The 19,562-nt window shown below is 33.7% G+C and overlaps 3 protein-coding genes across 3 annotated transcripts in view; 2 read left to right on the forward strand and 1 right to left on the reverse strand.

Moving 5' to 3' along the window:
* LOC119667770 (cdc42 homolog) overlaps nt 1–19,562 on the forward strand; it is a 324,819-nt gene that overhangs the window by 163,590 nt on the left and 141,667 nt on the right. The window lies entirely within an intron of this gene.
* LOC119667772 lies at nt 3,879–4,605 on the forward strand. Its single transcript, XM_038077084.1, has 2 exons — nt 3,879–4,149; nt 4,207–4,605. Exons 1-2 carry the CDS (start codon nt 3,936–3,938, stop codon nt 4,353–4,355), a joined length of 363 nt encoding a protein of 120 aa, XP_037933012.1. The 5' UTR covers nt 3,879–3,935; the 3' UTR covers nt 4,356–4,605.
* LOC119665661 (protein ALP1-like) lies at nt 4,866–6,085 on the reverse strand. Its single transcript, XM_038074889.1, has 3 exons — nt 6,050–6,085; nt 5,775–5,993; nt 4,866–5,729 (listed from the first exon to the last, which is right to left on the reverse strand). Exons 1-3 carry the CDS (start codon nt 6,083–6,085, stop codon nt 4,866–4,868), a joined length of 1,119 nt encoding a protein of 372 aa, XP_037930817.1.

Raw genomic sequence — 19,562 nt, forward strand, 5'->3', positions numbered from 1 at the left:
CTGGAGAAGCTGAAATTATTAGGAAAATATATTTATATGAAATAAGGAAATCTTTGTCAATAGAACAGTAATATTAACATAGATTTTCTGTTAATCCGCCCTACTTCATTTTAAATAAATTTTAATAATTGAAATTAAAAAAAAAAAACGCACCCAAACACATTTATAAAAATCAAAACAAAAATATCAACGAGAAAAATGTCATTTTAATTTGTTTCTTGTATTTTCGTTTTGATCGCCAAAATTTGCAGCGGGAAATAGAAAAAGCTGAGAGTGCAGCTTAAACATTGCAAGGTGAAAGAAAAGAAGAAGCAATAGCAAAGTAATTGAAGGCTTCCAGAAGTCTGGAAATAAAACAACCGAACATCTGGTAAGCGTTCATGGACCGCAAAACGGCTAACTGAAAAGTGTGATTTAAGCAATTAAAAAAAAAAATGGAATAAGAGGAGCAGTCGGATGAGCTTCTTGCTTGTTTGGCTGATGATTTAGAACGGAACGTGTAAAACCCGCGACAGAGTTTTTTATTGTTATAAGTTTTTTTTCCATTTGAAATTGTAATTCGTTCAGTTTTATTAATTATAAACTGCTGTGAACTGCAAATAATATAAAAGATAAATTTTCCTTTTATGTGCATTGTTAAATATACATGAAATAAACGCTGTCTATTTTATGCAGTAATTTGAACATTGAACATTGAATATAGAAAATCGGCTAAATCAAAAGAAAATAATTTCCAAAACCGACATATTCAGAATTAATACCAGCAAATTAAAATATGCAACAATGGTCATAGAAAGTGGCTCAAAGTTGTTAAGTCAAAGTTTATATAAATGGTGGTTTATTTTATTCATAATTTATTTTTTTTATTTAGTAAGTTTTCTTTCGTTCTGTTAAATTGTAAATAAAAAAAAGGGATACTGGACATAAAATTAATTATTAAATTTTTTTTTTTTATCATAGCAGATTTGCCTTGTAGGACTTTTAAATCATAAATAAAGTGGAATGATAATCTAAATTGTTGTATCCCGCATATTAATCTAATACAATTTTTCTGATCAAATTTTGTGAATCTTGCATTAACACCTTGGTATACCTTGAGTATACCCCGGCCTTGGAAATGGCCAGAAGGTCATTACATCACAAAGAGCGAAGGTGGTACTATGACGTTTACAAAATCCTTATTGATAGGAACCTATATGCATATGTGTAAATATCTACTTTAGGACTACTAGAGATAACATGATATCGACTTATATGATAAGATACCGGTCTAGGTCAGCCGGTTTGCCTAGTTTCAATAGAGGGACTACTAGTGTTCCATAAATGCGGGATGATGTGAGAACTGATGAAGGAGTCAAAACTGAAACGCCAATGGTCCCAAGATGTTTTAGCGTGAGCATAGAAATGCCCTCAGGCCCAAGGGCTTTTAGTTCTTGGCTTTTCTGATCATATTGTGCAAATCATCAGGGGAGTACAGCGTGGTGTCGTCGGAATGTGATTTCCAGAAAGCGCGTTTCTATCTGCGAATAGCACAGAATGCTTGGGATCAGGGAAGTTTATCCCATTAAAAGTTATCGCCTTGTTATTGGGATTGGAAGGATTAGATAATTCTTTAATATTTTTCTACAATTCCCCATATCCTCGAAAAATAGAATGGATAAGGTAATTGAAGTGTGATCTGAGCTTAAAGCTATGTCAGCATTCCAATTCGAGGCAGCGAGTAGTCTGAGACGAGCCAGGCTAATATCAGATGAGCTGGAGTAAGTTACAATTACCCTAGTTGATGAGTGTTCATTTAGTACACCAAAAGATGAATAGTCAATTTAGGATGCCACTTGTAGGTCCTTCTGATCGGTTGGTAGGTTCGAAAACTACAGATGATGGTGAGCATTCGAATCACACAACAAAAAACGTAAGTTCTCTTCGAAAAGATGTGTGATATCTGGAGTGACTGCGGGGGAAACTAGAGTTGAATGGCAAGTAGATGTGTACTATATCAATAAATCTAGATGTCCTACTAATGGAAATTTTCAATATAACTTCCATATATTCGTCATTCGACGGGACAGGTCAAGTTCACTATACGAGGTTGAGTGTCGAAACAAAAAGGATATTCCACCTCCTGAGAGATGAGAATTATATAGTAGTTTTTGTCGATGTTAGGTAAGGTCATGAATGCTGCAAATTCAGGCAGTTTCTCTCTAGGGCTGTTTCAGTTACTCTGTAAGATTTGGAGAGAGGCAGAACTGTTGATGGCGGAGACAACACTAGTGCGTTGCGGGTATGAGCGGTTTTGTGGTGGTAGTACTAAGCGTCGTGGTAGGTCACCTAGTTCTACCACGGAAGAATCAAATGTCTTCTACCTCGTTTTCCAACTGCGAGTACCGAATCAAATACTTTTCCTGTGGGAGCATTTTCTTCAATTCGTACGACATCACCAATCCAGCGAAGCCGCTGAATTATACTTATACAGCTCATCGCTTCATCTAATTCGATACACGGTGTCAACACGTAAGACGACATAGATTTTTCGAAGAATTTTTCTCTCGAAAGAGGCTTCTAATGCCTTCTCATCACTGTTGATAATCGTCCAGGAATTTGCACCATACAGCAGGATAGGCATGATAAGACACTTGTAGAGCGCGATTTTTATTTGTAGAGAGAGAGAGCTTTAATTGAGCCATTGAGAACAATTGCCTAATTAGCCCGAAGTACTACCTGTTGGCAAAAGCGATTCTGCGGTGAATCTCTAGGCTGACGTCATTATTGATGTTTACACTCGTTTCCAAAATAAAAAAGTGTTTTCAAACTTTGAACTTATAATTGTCAACAAAGGCGTGAGTCCTAACACGCTCAGGAGATTTGTTTGGTGACATAAAGTACTTTGTTTTGTACTTTTTTGCCACAAGACGTGAGTCCTAAGACGCTCAGGAGATTTGTTTGGTGACATAAAGTACTTTGTTTTGTACTTATTAACCACAAGAGCCATTTGTTTCGCTTGTTTTTCTAAGTAGGATATTGCTGCATTGACTGCACTGGTATTCAGACTAACGATATCAATATCGTCGGCTTGTGTATACACTTTTGTAAAGTATTGTGCCTGTACGGTTTAAATCTAAGTTTCTATATTAAATATATATTTGATATAATTATACTATAGACCTTTTCTTTTGTAAGCATGTCGCAAAAGAAGAACTGTTTATTTTAAAAATAATATATGAAACAACAACAATGCTGGCTTATTTAGTCCAACCTTTTTGAAGTTGCTTAATTCATAAGCAGCTCAAATCACAAAGTTGCTAACACTGAAAATTCGTCTATTGTAAACCATTTTTGGAAGTATATAGCAAAGAATACCTTACAAGAACGGCAACTCGATTGTGAACTGAAATTTTTCGCACAACAACAATTTGCCGCAAATACTTAACAAAAAGTACTTAAAATTGGAAGTACATAGTAGCATATTGTGTTGTTACTGCAAAAAAACTATAATAAACTGTGAAAATAAAGTTTAATATTTATATATACACTACATATACGCGAGCCTTAAAAGTTGTTTTAAGGCTCTTAAAATCGATTTTAAGATCGCGTAAACACCCTAAATTGAATTTTGCTTAAAAGCACTTTTAGCTTACTAAAAGTAGTTTAACATCACTTTTAGTAAGAAATGTCACTTTTACGCTTTGCGTAAATACTTTAAAAGCAGTTTAAGGTTTGAATTGTCAGCTGTTAACAGTGAATAGGTGCAAATAATTTGAATTTTATTACAAATAACACTAACTAAAAATATGGAGAAAAGGGAAATAAAAAGAAAAAATTGAATGAAAGAGGAGGAAGAATGCTTAATTAAAATATTTGCAGAAAAACAAATAATTAAATTGTAAGACGGCAAAAAATATAGAAAGGACACAATTTATGAAATTGTTCGCCAAGAAATGGAAATCAGTGGCTGGTACAGAAGTGTACAGCAAATAAAACAAAAGTGGCAGGTATTAAAGAGACAATACTCTGAAATAAAAAAACATAACAATTGTAGTGGTAACAGTTGCATGGAATACCATCCATTGATGTGCGAAATCCTTGACTCAAGACCATCATCAATTCTTGAAAATAACGGGTGCGATACTCTTGATATTGAACACCTAAATGGTAATTTATCATACAAGTAAATATCTTCTTACCGAACTTTAATTTCTTAAATTACAGGCGAATGGAATGAAGAATATTTAAATGACAACGTAGAGGAGCACAATTCAGACTTTGATTTGCCTTCAACATCCGCATTTTTAAACCCGCAGAATAACGCAGATGAAACGAATTGGGAGTTAGGAATAGATGACTTGCCTTCGACGTGAACTTCATCGAATACCACCACAACGCAAATTCGACTAGATTGATCGAAGGGCAGAGGAAGTTACGCAAAGGCACTGTCCAGCTTTCATGAAAGTTGGTCTCGCGAATGCAAAATTATGATTAGCCGCCAGGAAAAATTCTTTAACGAGGAAGCGGAAAAACAGCGTGAATGGGAAACGAAAATGCAGGAAGAGCAGCGTAAGCACAATGAAAATTTGGTGCGTAGTAGCAATGAGACAATTGAAAGTGCTATCAGAGGTCTAATTGCATCGCAGAATTTAAATTAATTAAAATTATTTATTTTTTATTCTCTATTTGAAAATCTTTTTATTTTTTAATCTCTATTTGAAAAAATATTTCAATTTAATATTAAACTTATTATTTTCAATTATTTAAATTCATTATTAAGCTTAAATTGTTATAAATATATTATATTATATATATTATATTGTTAGTTATAAATAAACGTATAAATTAATTAATTAAAAATTGGTTTTTTCTACATTATTTTTTTAATTGTTTCTATGTAAAAGTGGAAATTTTCTTGCCAAGTACGCGCATATATGATCTCGCATAAAATGTCCGGACAACGAATTTTGTCGATTGTACATCTGTTCAGGTTGGGGATATTCACTTTCATCATGGATTCTTTCTACATCCCAAGAGAAATTATAACGTTGTTTAGATATCTCTACAAAATTGTGAAGAATTCCGCACGCTATTATCACATGCGGCATATTGTAAACATCCAGGTCGCTCTTCTTATAAAGTATTCTCCATCTTCCTTTCAAGCGACCAAATGCTTGCTCCACAACAATTCGTGCTTGATTCAAATATAAGTTGAAGGATGTCTCTTCAACAGTTAACTCGTCCCTATAATTTTTCATAATCCAGTTACAAAGCGGATAAGCTGCATCACCAATAATATAATAAGGAAGTTTAAAAAGCATAGCTTCATTTGAGGCGTTGTAAATTCCGGCGATTTCCCTATGGCTTTCAGGAATTAATGTATTATGGTTTTTGTATAGAGAACTGCCCCTAAGCACTGATGCATCGTGTGCACAGCCAGGATTTTGTGCTGTGATATTTTTAAATAAATATTGATCACCCACAATAGCTTGCACTGCAATGGAACTATAACGCTTTCTGTTACGAAAGTCTGCAGCACCGTCTTGTGGGGGTTTAATTGGCACATGAGTGCCGTCTATAACACCAATAATATTTGGCAGTTTAAATTTTTGTTCAAATCTCGAGGCTATGCGTTCACATTCTGATGCATTTGGCCAGGATAATATTTTGCCGACTTGATTTTCAATTAAAACTTTACAGAAACTGTGAACACATAAGCAAACAGTACTTCTTGATACTCCAAATCCCTATGCAATTACACGGTATTCAGCACAAGAGGCAAGTTTGTAAACTGCGATAGCTATTTTCTTTTCAACAGACAACCCTTCAACGAAAGTATTTTCTGCTGGTGCCATTTTATCCTTAAGCAAATCTACAAGCTTGAAAAATATTTGTCGATTCATTCGAAAATCAGCAATCCATTGTTCATCGTCATAGAACTGCAGAACTTCAACATCCCACCACTCCGAACTTCTCTTCCTTTTGCTAAAAGTTCTTATTCGTGGTGGAAGCTAAAAACAAAAATGCATTCTAAATATTTTATGAAAAACTTTATAAAAACATTTACATTCATTAAAGCCTCATTAACAGAACGTATTGCCATTTTATTAAAGAGCTGCAATCGCATTTCTCGTAATTTTGTAAATTTTTTACGGAATGATTTTAAAATTAGCTTTGTTGCTATATTATTATTTTCTACAATTTTGGTTATAATATCTTTTTTTTGCAATAAAAGTAAAACAATTTGTAGTTTTACCATATTCATTTTTAAAATGTTTAAAATCAACATTTATGTTTGCTGTTAAACAGCTGATTGATTGACAGTTACCTCAAAAGTGCTTTTAATTCTTGTGCGTAAAAGCTCTAAGAACAAATTTTAAAATCAGTTTTAAAAGTGATTTTAAGACTCGCGTAAACGTAGTGATAAACATTGGAAAAAATGTGTTAAGGGATGTAAATATTATAAATCACTTTATAAATTGCCAGACAACAATGAGGAACGAAGGTAAACTTTGCATTTAAGTTTTACGTAAATTTGTGTCATAAGTGTTTTGCACAAAACTGTGGAATAACAGATATGGATGTGTTAATTAAAATATTTGTAAGTAGTAATTCATCTTCATAATGATAAAGAAATTAAATTATAAAAAACAATTTGTAATAAAAACATTCATTTTGTGTGAAAATTTTTTCCAATTTTTTTTTGAAATATTATTGAAACTATTATTTTTAATCAAATTAGTTTTAAAATGATTATATAAAAAATCAAAAAATCGTTGTAATTATGGTGTTTATATTTCTTGCCTATATATATTTCAGCCTATATTAGCAAATGAAAATTGAATATGAATCTTACTGACCATAAATGTCAAGCAATCTACAAAATAGATGTTTAAATGGAATAAGTTTTCAATGGCATGTATTTATTGAAATTTAATTGTACAACAAATTTGTTTACATATAAGCGTTAAAAATATATAGCATGTAAAAAGTAAATAATTGTTTTTAGCATAATTATTTGTTTGAAAAATATTGAAACGTCTGCATAGACAACACTAACTTTGTGTTATTATTTGTAGTTAAATGTTTTTTTTTAATTGTTGATTTTGAAATTAAATTTTAATTTTATTATTTTTTTTTGCTTTCAGTTTATGTATATTTAAATTTGCAATAAATTTTTAAGAATATTGTAATTGTGGCTAGTTTGCCACACAATGTTTATTTCTTACTGCTAATGAATTATTTACAAACTTAATGTTAATTATTTACACGATAATGAAAAATGAATTAAATAAAATGTGTTTTTGGTTCTTTACAAACGGTGGTTGTTAACACTTGACGCGTTGCTGAAACAAACTGCTTGACTAAAAAAGAAACAATGCTATCTACTTCTTCTCTTCTTGGTGCTAAAGTTGGTTGTCATGCCAACTGGAATGTTTTTGGCACTAGATGGCACTGGAGTCTGTGCGTGGCGGATTCGTCACATAATTATTATTCTGTTAATTTTTGTTTTTGTAAAAATCTGTAAAAAATTATAACGAATAAATAATGGTGGATATGCCTCTTGGGGAACCGGCACCTAAACTCTGTAACGCATCTTTTTGCATACCTCTTGGGTGGTGTGGAAAATGCAAACCAAATCTTGAACTTTGGTTTAATAAATTAAAAAGCTAAATAAACTAAATGTAGAAATAGGAAAATTCAAGGGATGTAAAAAATTTGTTGTTATTTTTAAGTTTGTTTTTATTATGATTGCTGTTGTTAAGTCAATTTTGTTGTATTCATTAGTTGAGATATACTCTTATACTTGCATTTATTTTGTTATTCTCTTTTACTTTTTTGGATTAATATTAATCAAGAAAAAATGAGTCGTATGTGAACTGCTGAACTAAGTCCGTGTGCTTTATTTTGTATTGAAGATAACATTTGATCTTATAAAACATAAAAAACTATTAAATTCAATAGTTTTCATCATTGGCGACCGTGACAGGACACGACCGTAAATAAGTACTAAAATAAGTACTAATATTAAAGAGTTAATATTATTCTAAATTCGCGGTGGTTTAAATTTATATTAAAGAGTTGATATAAATAAGAACACTGTTTCAAATTAATATTAAAGACTTAATATTAATAAAAATAAAAAACTAATTGTGTTATGAAAATTGAAATTAACATGGTTTTAGGGCCATGTGAAGCTAGTCGCCTGCATAGATCAACGTTCTGTTGATTTCTTTCGCATTTCCATCTCCAGAATGGGTGAGGTTTGGCCAGGCGCAAACTCAAAGTCGGTGCTAAGGAGCAAATTTCTAGCCGATCCACAGCGCGTTCCTGGATTCCACCTAAACCATCTGATCCTCAGCGGATTCTGGAGCTAATTCGGGTGGGAAACCCTGACGTAAATACGGCCACGTGGAAGGTCACTAAGCTGGAAGAAGCGAAAGGCAAGTATAGGTCGGTAAGTTTTGTGATCGCCAAAGTCTCCCTGGCCATTCTGGTGCCATCTGGTGGCGTATTAAATTACGGTTTCTTCCCCATAAATACAAGGGTTTATAAAAAAAATGACGAGCAATTCTCGTCTGACGAAAGGGACTTAGCAGCGACTTCTCAAATGCTGATCTTCAATCGGAAGTGGGCAGCATTGATCGAAGTGAGTCTGGTCAGCATATTATCTGAAGACTTGCCTGTATGCACACTTCGGTGTCTGTTCCTTCGCTGGATCCATCAAATACATCAGAGGAGAGCAAAGGTATCGAGCAATGACTCCGAGGAAGATAGCGCTCTAGACGTCACTGTGGTGGAGAGAACTGAATCCACACAAATTGGAGATGCGGATAGAACAAATTAACCTGCATCATAGCAAGGCTGCATCCGCCAGCTACTGCAACGCCTCAGCAACAACGAGGTTGATATGGTCCTGATACATCTTGTATGCGGAATCAGTGTTAAAACCTGATAAATAAGAGTAAGCCTAGGTCCTGTATATTGGTTAATAAATAATTTAATGATTTCTTATATTCGCAATACAGTGATGGTAATTAAACCGCAGTAAGTATTGATGGCTCCTGGGGCCAAATATGGGCAGTATCTGCATATCTGGCATACGACCACAATACAATACCATCGAAAATCCTGACACAACTAACAAACGGCGCCAGGAGACTCAGAGTAGAGCTATTAATAGGCTACGATGCCAATGCTTATCATGAGGTTTGAGGCAGCTCAAACACAAATGATAGAGGTGAGTTACTTTTTAATTTTACTTTTAGTAATAATCTTATTATCTGTAATGACGGGAGTAGGCTAACTTTTATTACTAAAAACAGGCAGGAAGTATTAGATGTTACTCTTACGACTGCCAAGCTTCATGAATCAGTTAAAAACTGAAAAGTGTCTACTCAACACTCCTTCTCAGACCATATGACATTATTTTAAGCCTAGATGAATCGAGCATCTACAAACTGAAAACGTTCAGAAATATTAAAAATACAAACTGGACGATATATAAAGCAGCGTTAAATAAGCTGTTGTGAAGCATTTCCTCCGATCCCCCAGGGAACACTGTTGATCTAGACAATCAAATCCATGATCTCACTTCAGTGCTCAATGAAGCTTTTTATTATGCCTGGCCCACAACTCGACCTAGTAGGACATGCAACTCACCGTGGTGGAATAAAGGCTTAGGTCTTTTATAAAAGGAGTGTAGGAGAATATTCAATAGGGCAAATTTAAACAATTGTGAGAGTATGAGATATAAAGTAAGTTTGCGTAGGTCCAAGTGAACTAGTTGGCAGTCATACTGTCAGGAAATAAACAGCAATTCTAAAACCTCTAGACTGCGTAAAATCTTATCCAAAAATCCATCCGTCCCTGAGTTACTCAAAAAATTTGATGGAACATGGTGCAACAATAGTAGTGAATCATTAGAATTACTATCAGATACTCACTTTCCAGCATCGTCTACTTCGGTATTTGCATCCACGGAGTGCCTAAAACTCTCACCGGTTAGCTCTATAATGGTAAACCTGCAGATAATCAAATGGGCTATTTTTAGTTTCAAACCCTATAAATCACCAGGACCGGATGGTGTACATTCAATTGAGCTCCAAAATTCCTGGGAGCTAATACACAACTTTTGTGTATTTTGGCAATTTTTAGACATTGTTTTATTTTCAACTATTTCCCAACTAAATGGAGGGAAGTTAGAGTGGTTTTTATACCCAAAAGCAGGAAAAACCTCACATCATAACTCCAATGATTTCCGTCCAATAAGCCTCTCATATTTCATGTTGAAGGCTCTTGAAAGAATTATAGATATAGAAGTAAAGCGTGCTGTAAACCTCAATCAGTGGTCCACTCATAGCACGCCTACACTAAGGAAAAATCTACGGAGACAGCTCTCCGCTCTCTCACATATAGAATAGAAAAATCCATTCAACTTAAGGAATTTTTTGTGGTTGGTTTCGGGCTGTCAACAATATACTCCCGAGTGCAATAGTAAGCGCGATCTCGCATCTGGGTGTTGATGATGCGCTCATTGGCTTTATAAGTCAGCTGCTAAATGGCAGACTCATTGAAGCAACGATGGGCTCTTCAACAACACGCAGAAGGGTGAATTTAATTAACTTTTTGTGATTGTTTCTTAAATTAAATTAACTAAATATGTATGATTCGATTTAATAAATTAAATAATTGCCATTAGAAATTTGTTGAAGTACAATTGTATGGTTAGGGTTTATTTTTCAACACACTTTACCTTTTGTAATTGTGTAATGAACCTTTTCTTGGGTCGTTTAGAACTGGAATAAACTCAGCCTTGTCCAAGGTCCCCACAAGAAATTTGTTTATGGAAACTCTGTCACTTCTGTTTTATTCTACCGTCTGAACAGAAGAAAAGCTGAATCGTTGATAAACCGAGCTGAAGATACACGGAATCGCAAATAAATTACTCGCTGTACAGCCGACACGATATAACGCAGACACACATAACTGTTAAAGCTACGTGTGTTGGATTATAGGTCGCAGATAACACGTCCTTCCCTGTTCATTGTTAAAGCGTCCAGGGGTCCAAGACGTTAGGTTACTATTGAAAGCCATCTACAGTTTACGCCACTACGGTATAGACACACGTGAATGTTAAAGCTACGTTTGTTATACCCCGTGCAATCTAGATTCGGTAACTGTTAAAGCCCTGAATCTTGCTTACCTATATCACTCAACTGTACCGCTGTAAATATCTTGACTTGACTTGTACCGCTCTTCAGTTCACCGTCTGGCTCCAACACCAATGTATATATTCCTGTTAAATTTCTGTTGCAAATGTAATGTTCATATAATTAGTTGTGCATAGATGTATTAATTTCTTCATTTATTTTATTTTCAAAAAGCATGATAAATTAATATAATTTATTTCTTTTTTACAATTTCAGTGTTATTTTTGTTTACACAGTATAAAAAAAAAACTCTTAAAGTTAATATGTCAGCAATTCAATTCTAGATGTTTTGTTAATAAAATCAATTTTCGCATGTATGTTTAAAATTTCTATTTTTCTATGTTCACAAATTTTACAAATTATTAAATTTTATTTAGTTATAAAATAGAATTTTACCAAGATTGGGGACAAATGTTTTAAGAGTTTGATTTTTATTGTCCTTTTTTTTGCAAATTAATTTAATAAAGAGGTTTTTCGAACAGTAGTGAACTACAATAACAAAAATTTTTATTTTTTTAAGTTATTTTAATTAATTTAAGTTTTGGCTGACCATACAGCTGTTTTGAGTATTACCAAATATCCATTATCAGTGGTCTTGGAAATAATTCTTGTATATAATAATTCGTAAATAATTATTTTTTGAGACTGCAAGTACCAGAATTCGAACTGAATTCTGCCAAATGTGAAGCTCAGAATAAGCGCACCTTAACTAACTGATCCAAAGCTAAGTTTTAATTAACAATTTTACCCTCTGTGTTTATATTAGAACGAAATCATAAACCAGCTGTAGAAAAATTGAATTAATTAATTAATTATATTTTTATTTTTAATTGTTGTTTCAAACTATTCTTTTCGTAGAGACATTATTTGTTGCATGATTTGTTCTTTCTTATGTATAGAATCTAATTTAGGAACGTAATGCTGAGAAAGTCATGCTAATGTTACTCCACTAGTCGCACGGGCGAGACCAATATTTTGTGAATATAAGTTGTAATTTAACGTCAAATTTTCCAGACGGATTAATTTAAATAGAATAAATTTACTAGTTGTTACAATAATTTATGCACAAAAAGAGTCACGTTCACTGCTCAGGATTTCGGTTAAAAGAAACAATGGTTTTCCTTTCGATTAATTCAAAAAACAACTTTTTTTTCACTGTAGCTACCGTACTGCGCTGTTTAATGTCAACCAACAAAAAGAAAGCTTCTTAATGGTACACGCACTTTTATATCGTTAACGATCAACGCTGTCAGCTGTAAATGCGTTAAAGTTCAATGACTGTTGATCGAAGCTCGTTAACTGATCCCTCTGCAATGCACCAGCGAAAATCCCGCTTTAGGACGAATTCTATTTCTTTTTCATGTGGAAGCTGGACGTTGTTCTTACTTAAGCTCTGCTTTAGTTCCACATTTTTGCACAAAAGCTTTTTTTTGACGTTTCTTCTATTGTTATGTTTTTTATTTTATTTATTAAAACGTGTTGTGTTAGTCGAAAAGTTTTAGTGTATAAAATTTTATTTAGATAAATAATTACGTAATTATTAAATAATAATAAAACAATTAAGTAATACAAAACGATAGTCCAAGGTTTGTACAACATTCCTCCATTAACTCATATTTGTGTATACGTTAGCCAATCATATTTTTCCATTTCTTTTCCAGAAAATTTCCGATGTCAAAGTTTTGTTGCTGCAGTAGTAGATTTCGGTGAGTTGGTTTAACTTTATGTTTCTTTATAAGTACTTAACAATTTTTATTACAGGAACCTTCGATTTAATATATTCAAGTGAGTGTTGTGCTTATCATCAGTGAACTTTGTTAGGATATTTGTCGTGTTTGCACCGTATCTGACGTGTTAGGAAATTTGTGAATGCAGTTAATGCAGTATCTGTTTCCGCGGCGTTGTAACAATTAAATTGTAGAAATTGTAGAAATTTTAATCGTTACAATTGTTTCTTTAAATTAAATTAACTTAACATGTATGATTCGGTTTAATAAATTAAATAATTGTCATTACTAAAATAACTCAATTGGACAGAGTGCGCCCCCAACTCCAGTCTCAACTTTTCAACTCACTGTCGACAACTGCCTGGTTTGGAAATCCACCCATGTTTTTACCTTTGGGAAACAGGGAAAACATTGATCATGTGCGTGATGCATGATCGGAAAGTTCCATTATTTTCTGCTGTTCTGCAGAAAATAGAGGGTAAAATATTAACCTAGTTACCTATTGGTAACTGCCAAAATTTCGAAACACACAATTCTGCATAAAGAATATTATTGAGTTCACTCATTGAACTCAATAGGGGTATTCACTCTCTCTTGCAAACTCATTGCAAGGTGTACGAAATGCACAGATTGTACGAGAATGCAAATAACAACAACAAAATACACGCACAAAATTTCGTGCAATTGCGTGCAATCTTCCAATACTAAAACCTATGTATATTTGCTTGCAACAAAACAGAAATGGCAGAAATCAGCTGTTTTGACATTTGTTGCTTCTCATTTCTAAATTTGAATTTGGTAGCGAAAGATAAATTTGTTAAAATATTATACAAATTTTGGTTATTTAAAATTTTTGCGATGTATTTTCAGATAAAAATGGAGGACGGAGCACCAGCTAATAAAAAAAAATGGTTGCAGCCGCACAAGAAGTGGACGGAGCGAGAAGTGCTCCAAATAATAGAATTTCTGCAGGAGGAAGCAGAATTTGAGGTTAATTCCTATTTTTATTTGTATAACTCTTAATTAATTTTTATTTTTAATTTTACAGACTCCAACTGCACAATTTTTTTAAAAAAAATTTTTAGAAAAGACACAGTTGGATGCAACGTGGGACCTTGTACGGTGGAAGGTACGGCATCTAAAGGCGCAGTATCGAAAAGCAAACGACTGGCTTGCCGCAACTGGCGCAGGACTGCTAAATGAATCGGACGGCAGTACTAGTTGACGGTTAGTAAAATTTCAAGATATGTTAATCTATGGCTATGCATGCGTTTCGTTCAATGATTTAAAACGATGTGGCCATTAATTAAGTTTTTACAAATATAATATTATATACATATACATTTGTTAATTAATTTATCTATTTATCAATTTCAGCGAAATTTACGAAAATGTGTCCACACTTTGAACTTTTGAATGAAGTGTTTGGACGCATGTCTAATTTTGAGCCGCTTGTAATATGTACGAATACATTGCCAGAGCCACCAGTTAGTTCTGCGCTAGGCGACGAAGTTCATTTTATTGAATCGTCTGCAGACAACGCATCATCCAGCTCTGCACCGAAAGTCGTGCGTTCTGCTGTGCAAAGCCCCACTACCCCACTCGCATCCCCTAAAATTGCTAAAAAAGGTTCAAATTCTGCCATAAGCCAGCTAGCTGCTGTACAAAAAGAAAAACTCGTATTTGAGGAAAAAAAGTTAGATTTCGAAAAAATAAAACACGAGACATATAGCAAAATTGAGGAGCGGAAAATTGCTATTGAAGAAAAAAAAATTTAAATGGAAGATAAGTGGAGGGATAGGGACATGGAATTGAAACGATTGGAACTGGAAATGAAGGAAAGAATTGCAAAATATGAAATCGATAAAAAATATAGCAAATAACTATTTTTATTATACTAATTATTTTTATATTATATAATATATATAACCGTTTTTAAACATTATTATTGTTTTGAAATAAACCTACTGGAAAAAAAGTAATGTCGCAATTGACTTCTTAATTATATATTTAATATATATACATATATGTATGTTTTATATATTTGTATTCGTAAATTATTGATTGCCGAACATTAAATTATACAAAAATTTGCGCTTCGAAGCTCCTTCATTGGTTCTCTGACTAGCTTCATTCTGCATAAGCTCATCAGATTCTTCGTCGTTGTCATGTACGTAATCCACGTGTTCCGTATCATCACATGAAGGTCGCAAAATGTTGTGCAATATGCAACAAACAAGGAACCAATTTGAACAAAAATTATGACTCGTATCATTCTGAATACGGATTCTTAACTCCTTAAGACTACCGAAGCGTTCCTTCAGAAGTCCAAAACAATGTTCAATCCTTACACGAAATCTGCTATGGCGTAAGTTAAAAGTTTTACGTTTGGAGTAGTCAAGTTGTTGGGAGTTTGACCGAAACGGAGTTATAAGAGTTTTAAGTAATGGATAAGCAGAATCGCCTGCTAACCATTGTTCTGAAGAAAATAAAGAATTTTCTTGGATGCAGAGAGCGCTTGTACGAAACATGTGAGCATCATGTGCACTTCCATAGTGACCAACTGCGACATGTCGAATCTTCAGCTGATAGTCACATACGACTTGTGCTTTTATTGAATACACTCTATTTTTTGAAAAATAGGATGTATGGTTAACCACTGGTGCTTCGGCAAGTTTTATTTCAGTACCGTCAATATATCCAATGCAATGTGGAAGCTCATGATAGGTTTTCTTCACTATATCTTGTCGTTCAGCCACATCTGGCCACGTTATAAATTTGGTTTGCAGCTCCAATATGGAGCGAAAGACTCTTCGGGTTATCTTATAAATTGTTTCCCCATCTCCAACACCAAATAATGTAGCGACTTTACGAATATCCGCATTTTCGCCTGATGAACCCAAACGATATAAAACAATAGCAAGTTGAAGATCGAGCGGGAATTGTTGAATTGAATGTGAATTAGTAAACTCCGCGCTAGTGTTTATTAGTGAGTGTATTAAGGAAAATTCGTTCCAATTTACTCTAAGCATCTGACGAAAACGACCTTCATCAAATTCTTGAAGAATGGTAGATCTCCATTGAATAGATTTTGGTACGGGTTGGTGATTTCCGTGATGGTTTACTAAAGTAAACAAAAGGTCTTGCTCCATCACTTCCCAGTAATTTGCATCATCTAACAAATAGAAACTATACAGTAGTGAAAACTACATTAACAACATGTTATTACCTTCTTGCAGTCTTGCAGTTTTTGTATAGCATTCTTGCATTTCGTGCTCCCTGCAATGAGTTTACAAGAGAGAGTGAATACCCCTAATAATATTTGGAAATGAAAATGTTTCCACGTTGTATGCAGAAATTGTTAAATATGAAAATAGGTCGTTTTAACAATTTGCATTACGTACCAAGAAAAAGGTTCGTAACAAATTGTTAATTAAAACTCTAGGGTATCTAGTTAAACTAGATACACAACATCCCTCCCTTTTTCCCAAGAAAATATTTCGACACGAATTGTTTTAGAGACAAACTTACATAACCCAGGCGGGCAATCAATTAATTACAAACTTAATAATTTAGTTGAAAAAAAAAATTAAAACTAAACTTGCTAAATCAGCTTAGCTTTTGTTTCTTTTTATTTTTTTTTTATAATTTGTTGCTAAATTTTTATAACACTATTTTTTTATGTTTTTAATTAGTTAGCGAATTCGCACACCTGCACTGAACTTGACTTGATTTTTGTTTTAATAATTTTACATACAAATTGAGTTTTTTTTTCTTAATATATTTCAAATAAACATTATTTTATTATATATTCTTAAAATAGTTTTCTTTATATTCTCAAAAAAAAAAAAGCAAATCTTATTTATATTATTCTCTCTTAAAAGTTTTAGAGGTTTTTCTTAATAGTAAATAGTTACAATTTAAATTTTTAATTTTACAGTTTGAACATATAATTTTTTATTTATATATATAATTTTTTTTTCTTTTTGTTTATATATATCTTATCAAATTTAAAAAGGTTTTAGGGATTTTCTTAAAACGTGATTTTACAGTATAAACATATAATTTATTATTTATATGTGCAATTTTTTTTTTTTCTTTTTGTTTTTAGGTATTTTTCATAATCACATTTCCAATTATACTTTACATATACTTTACTCTTTACATATGGCTACCAATACGTCAAACTAACCTAATTTACCTACAATCCAATTACCTGCACTCCAAAAACTATATTACTATCTTACTCCCTTTAAAAAATTATTTTCTATTTTGCCCTTATTCCTGTAGTCACTAATTCGTTTTCTACACACGTTGAAACACCTTTATTTAAAACATTCACTTCTACTAATCAGCTAGAATTATATAACTTTACCAAATTGGAATGAAATACTTTTTCTCCTCCCATTATTAAAATCTTTACATGCACGGGACTTGGTATTGCTGTCACTTCAAACGGTCCCACCCACAAAAGGGATAACTTATGTTTTCTACTCTGATTCCTTACACATACTATATCTCCAATATTAAATAGTCGATTTCTAGAACCCTTGTCATAGTATACTTTTGCTTTTTTTCTCGCCCATTTTTGGTTCATTCTTACTACATCAAATGATAATTCTTACTACGTTGGCATAATCATCATTATTATACAGAGGTGCAGGTTTTATTTTGAAATTCACTGGTACATCAAAATGGAATCCAAATAGTGGTTGCGAAGGTGTTTGCTTTGTCGCTGAATGCACCGAATTATTGTAAACATAAATGGCGTGATGCATCCACTCATCCCAATCAGTTCCGTCGACATTTACAAAACTCCTTAGGAACTCACCGAGTGGTCGATGACTTCTTTCTAAAGATCCGTTCGCTTGTAGATGGTAAGGTATGCTTTTTATTTTTCTTATCCCTAACAATTTTCATACTTCCTTAAATAGTTTTGAATTGAAATTTAATCCATTATCTGTTATTAGAGTTCGAGGAGTCTAAAACCTTGCTATTACTTCAGTGAAATATGCTCTTGCTACAGGTGCTGCCTCTCCATTGGGAAGAGGTGTGAACGAAATATATTTAGAAAAATCATACTGAAAAGTCAAGATTCACTTATTTCTCGTTTCCAGTAGCGGACCCACCATGTCCATAAAAACCTTCTTAAATGGCCTGTGTGGAATATCTGTTAAAACCAAAGGCACCTTATCTACTCTTGAAGCCTTATTTTTCTGACACAATACACAGGATTTTACGTAATTTAAAATTTGTTTTTGCATTCCTGCCCACTTATATTGTCTTCGTATTCTAAGATAAGTTTTTCCTGCTCCTTGGTGTCCCCCGATAGGTAAGTCATGGAATTGTTTCAAAACTCTTTCTATATCGTCCTCTTCAGTGAGAAATACCGCCAATAGTCTTAACCTAAAGCGGCCCAACCCACTGTCCTGATCTTTTAAATTCGAGATGCCTCTCAGTGGTTTATGTAAATATATTAAAGTGTCTACCTAAAAGATACGGTCGGAAATTTTTAGTTGCCTACACTATCACCAGGAATTCTCTCTCGATTGTTGAATACCTCTTCTCTGTGGAGCTTAATGTGCGACTGGCAAAATATAGAGGAAATTCTTTATCTCCCCTACTCTGTGACAAAACCGCTCTCAGAGCCTCGCCCCTAGCATCCGTTGTCAAACTGAATTGCTTCTCAAAATCCGGAAATTTGAGTACTGATGGGGTTGTTATAGAAGTTTTCAAATCATCCATGGCAGCCTGACATGCTGGAGACTACTGAGATTTTACCTCCTTCCTAAGCAATCGATTTAGTGGAAGTGCTAATTTCGCTGCGATAATCAGCGCAAGAAATGACTGAAGTTCCTTTATATTTTCAGGTGGAGGTATTTTGTGGATACACTTTACCTTCTCTGGGTCCAGTACCATACCGTGCTCCGAACACTTATGTCCTAGATATACTACCTCCTTCTTAAAGAATCGACACTTTTCTGACTCAGAAACTATAATACCTTTTTTAATCGTTTCTCAAACTCTATCAAATTCCTTCCATGCACTACTACGTCATCTAGGTAGACGAAACAATCTAATCCTTGTAACCCCGTCAAAATATAATTCATTATTCTTTGAACCGTTGCTGGGGCTCCGGTCAGCCCAAATGGCATTCGCACGAATTCGAAATGACCTGTTCCAGTGCTAAAAGCCGTTTTGTCTCTATCTTTCTGGTCAACAAGTACCTGATGATACCCACTTGCAAATGTCTAGAGTCGTGAAATATCGACTATAACCAAGTTGATCCAATATTTCATATATTCGCGGAATTTGAAATAACTGTTTAAGAGTAGCCTCGTTTACTCGTCTGAAATGCACCACTTCTTGTTTCCGTCTTTATCCGTTTTTTTCGGCACAAGGATAATAGGTGGATTCCAAGTGAAAAGTGCGTTATCGTGATGTGAAATCCATGAGCTCTTTTCGGTTTCGGCTCACCTTCGAAGCACCATTCGGTCGATAGTTATTTGGTGGGTATGTCAAATTCATACACCCATGCCTCATCACCAGTTATGATGCTTTCAATGAATGTGGTGTCACTATCTGCGTTGGAAATCACCTCTTTGGCCACATCACAACGAAGCTTTTTTTGAATAAAAAT

Source organism: Teleopsis dalmanni, chromosome 1 (assembly GCF_002237135.1).
Source record: "Teleopsis dalmanni isolate 2A chromosome 1, ASM223713v2, whole genome shotgun sequence".
Lineage (NCBI taxonomy): Eukaryota > Metazoa > Arthropoda > Insecta > Diptera > Diopsidae > Teleopsis > Teleopsis dalmanni.

What these genes read in the sequence shown, in the direction of transcription:
- LOC119667772 (XM_038077084.1), top strand. Translation starts at nt 3,936, where the DNA reads ATGGAAATCAGTGGCTGGTACAGAAGTGTACAGCAAATAAAACAAAAG. An exon ending in TGATATTGAACACCTAAATG is followed by an intron (nt 4,150 to 4,206) that starts GTAATTTATCAT and finishes CTTAAATTACAG; the next exon opens with GCGAATGGAATGAAGAATAT.
- LOC119665661 (XM_038074889.1), bottom strand. Translation starts at nt 6,085, where the DNA reads ATGGCAATACGTTCTGTTAATGAGGCTTTAATGAAT. An exon ending in TTAATGAGGCTTTAATGAAT is followed by an intron (nt 5,994 to 6,049) that starts GTAAATGTTTTT and finishes TTTTGTTTTTAG; the next exon opens with CTTCCACCACGAATAAGAAC. An exon ending in AAAAGAAAATAGCTATCGCA is followed by an intron (nt 5,730 to 5,774) that starts GTTTACAAACTT and finishes GTAATTGCATAG; the next exon opens with GGATTTGGAGTATCAAGAAG.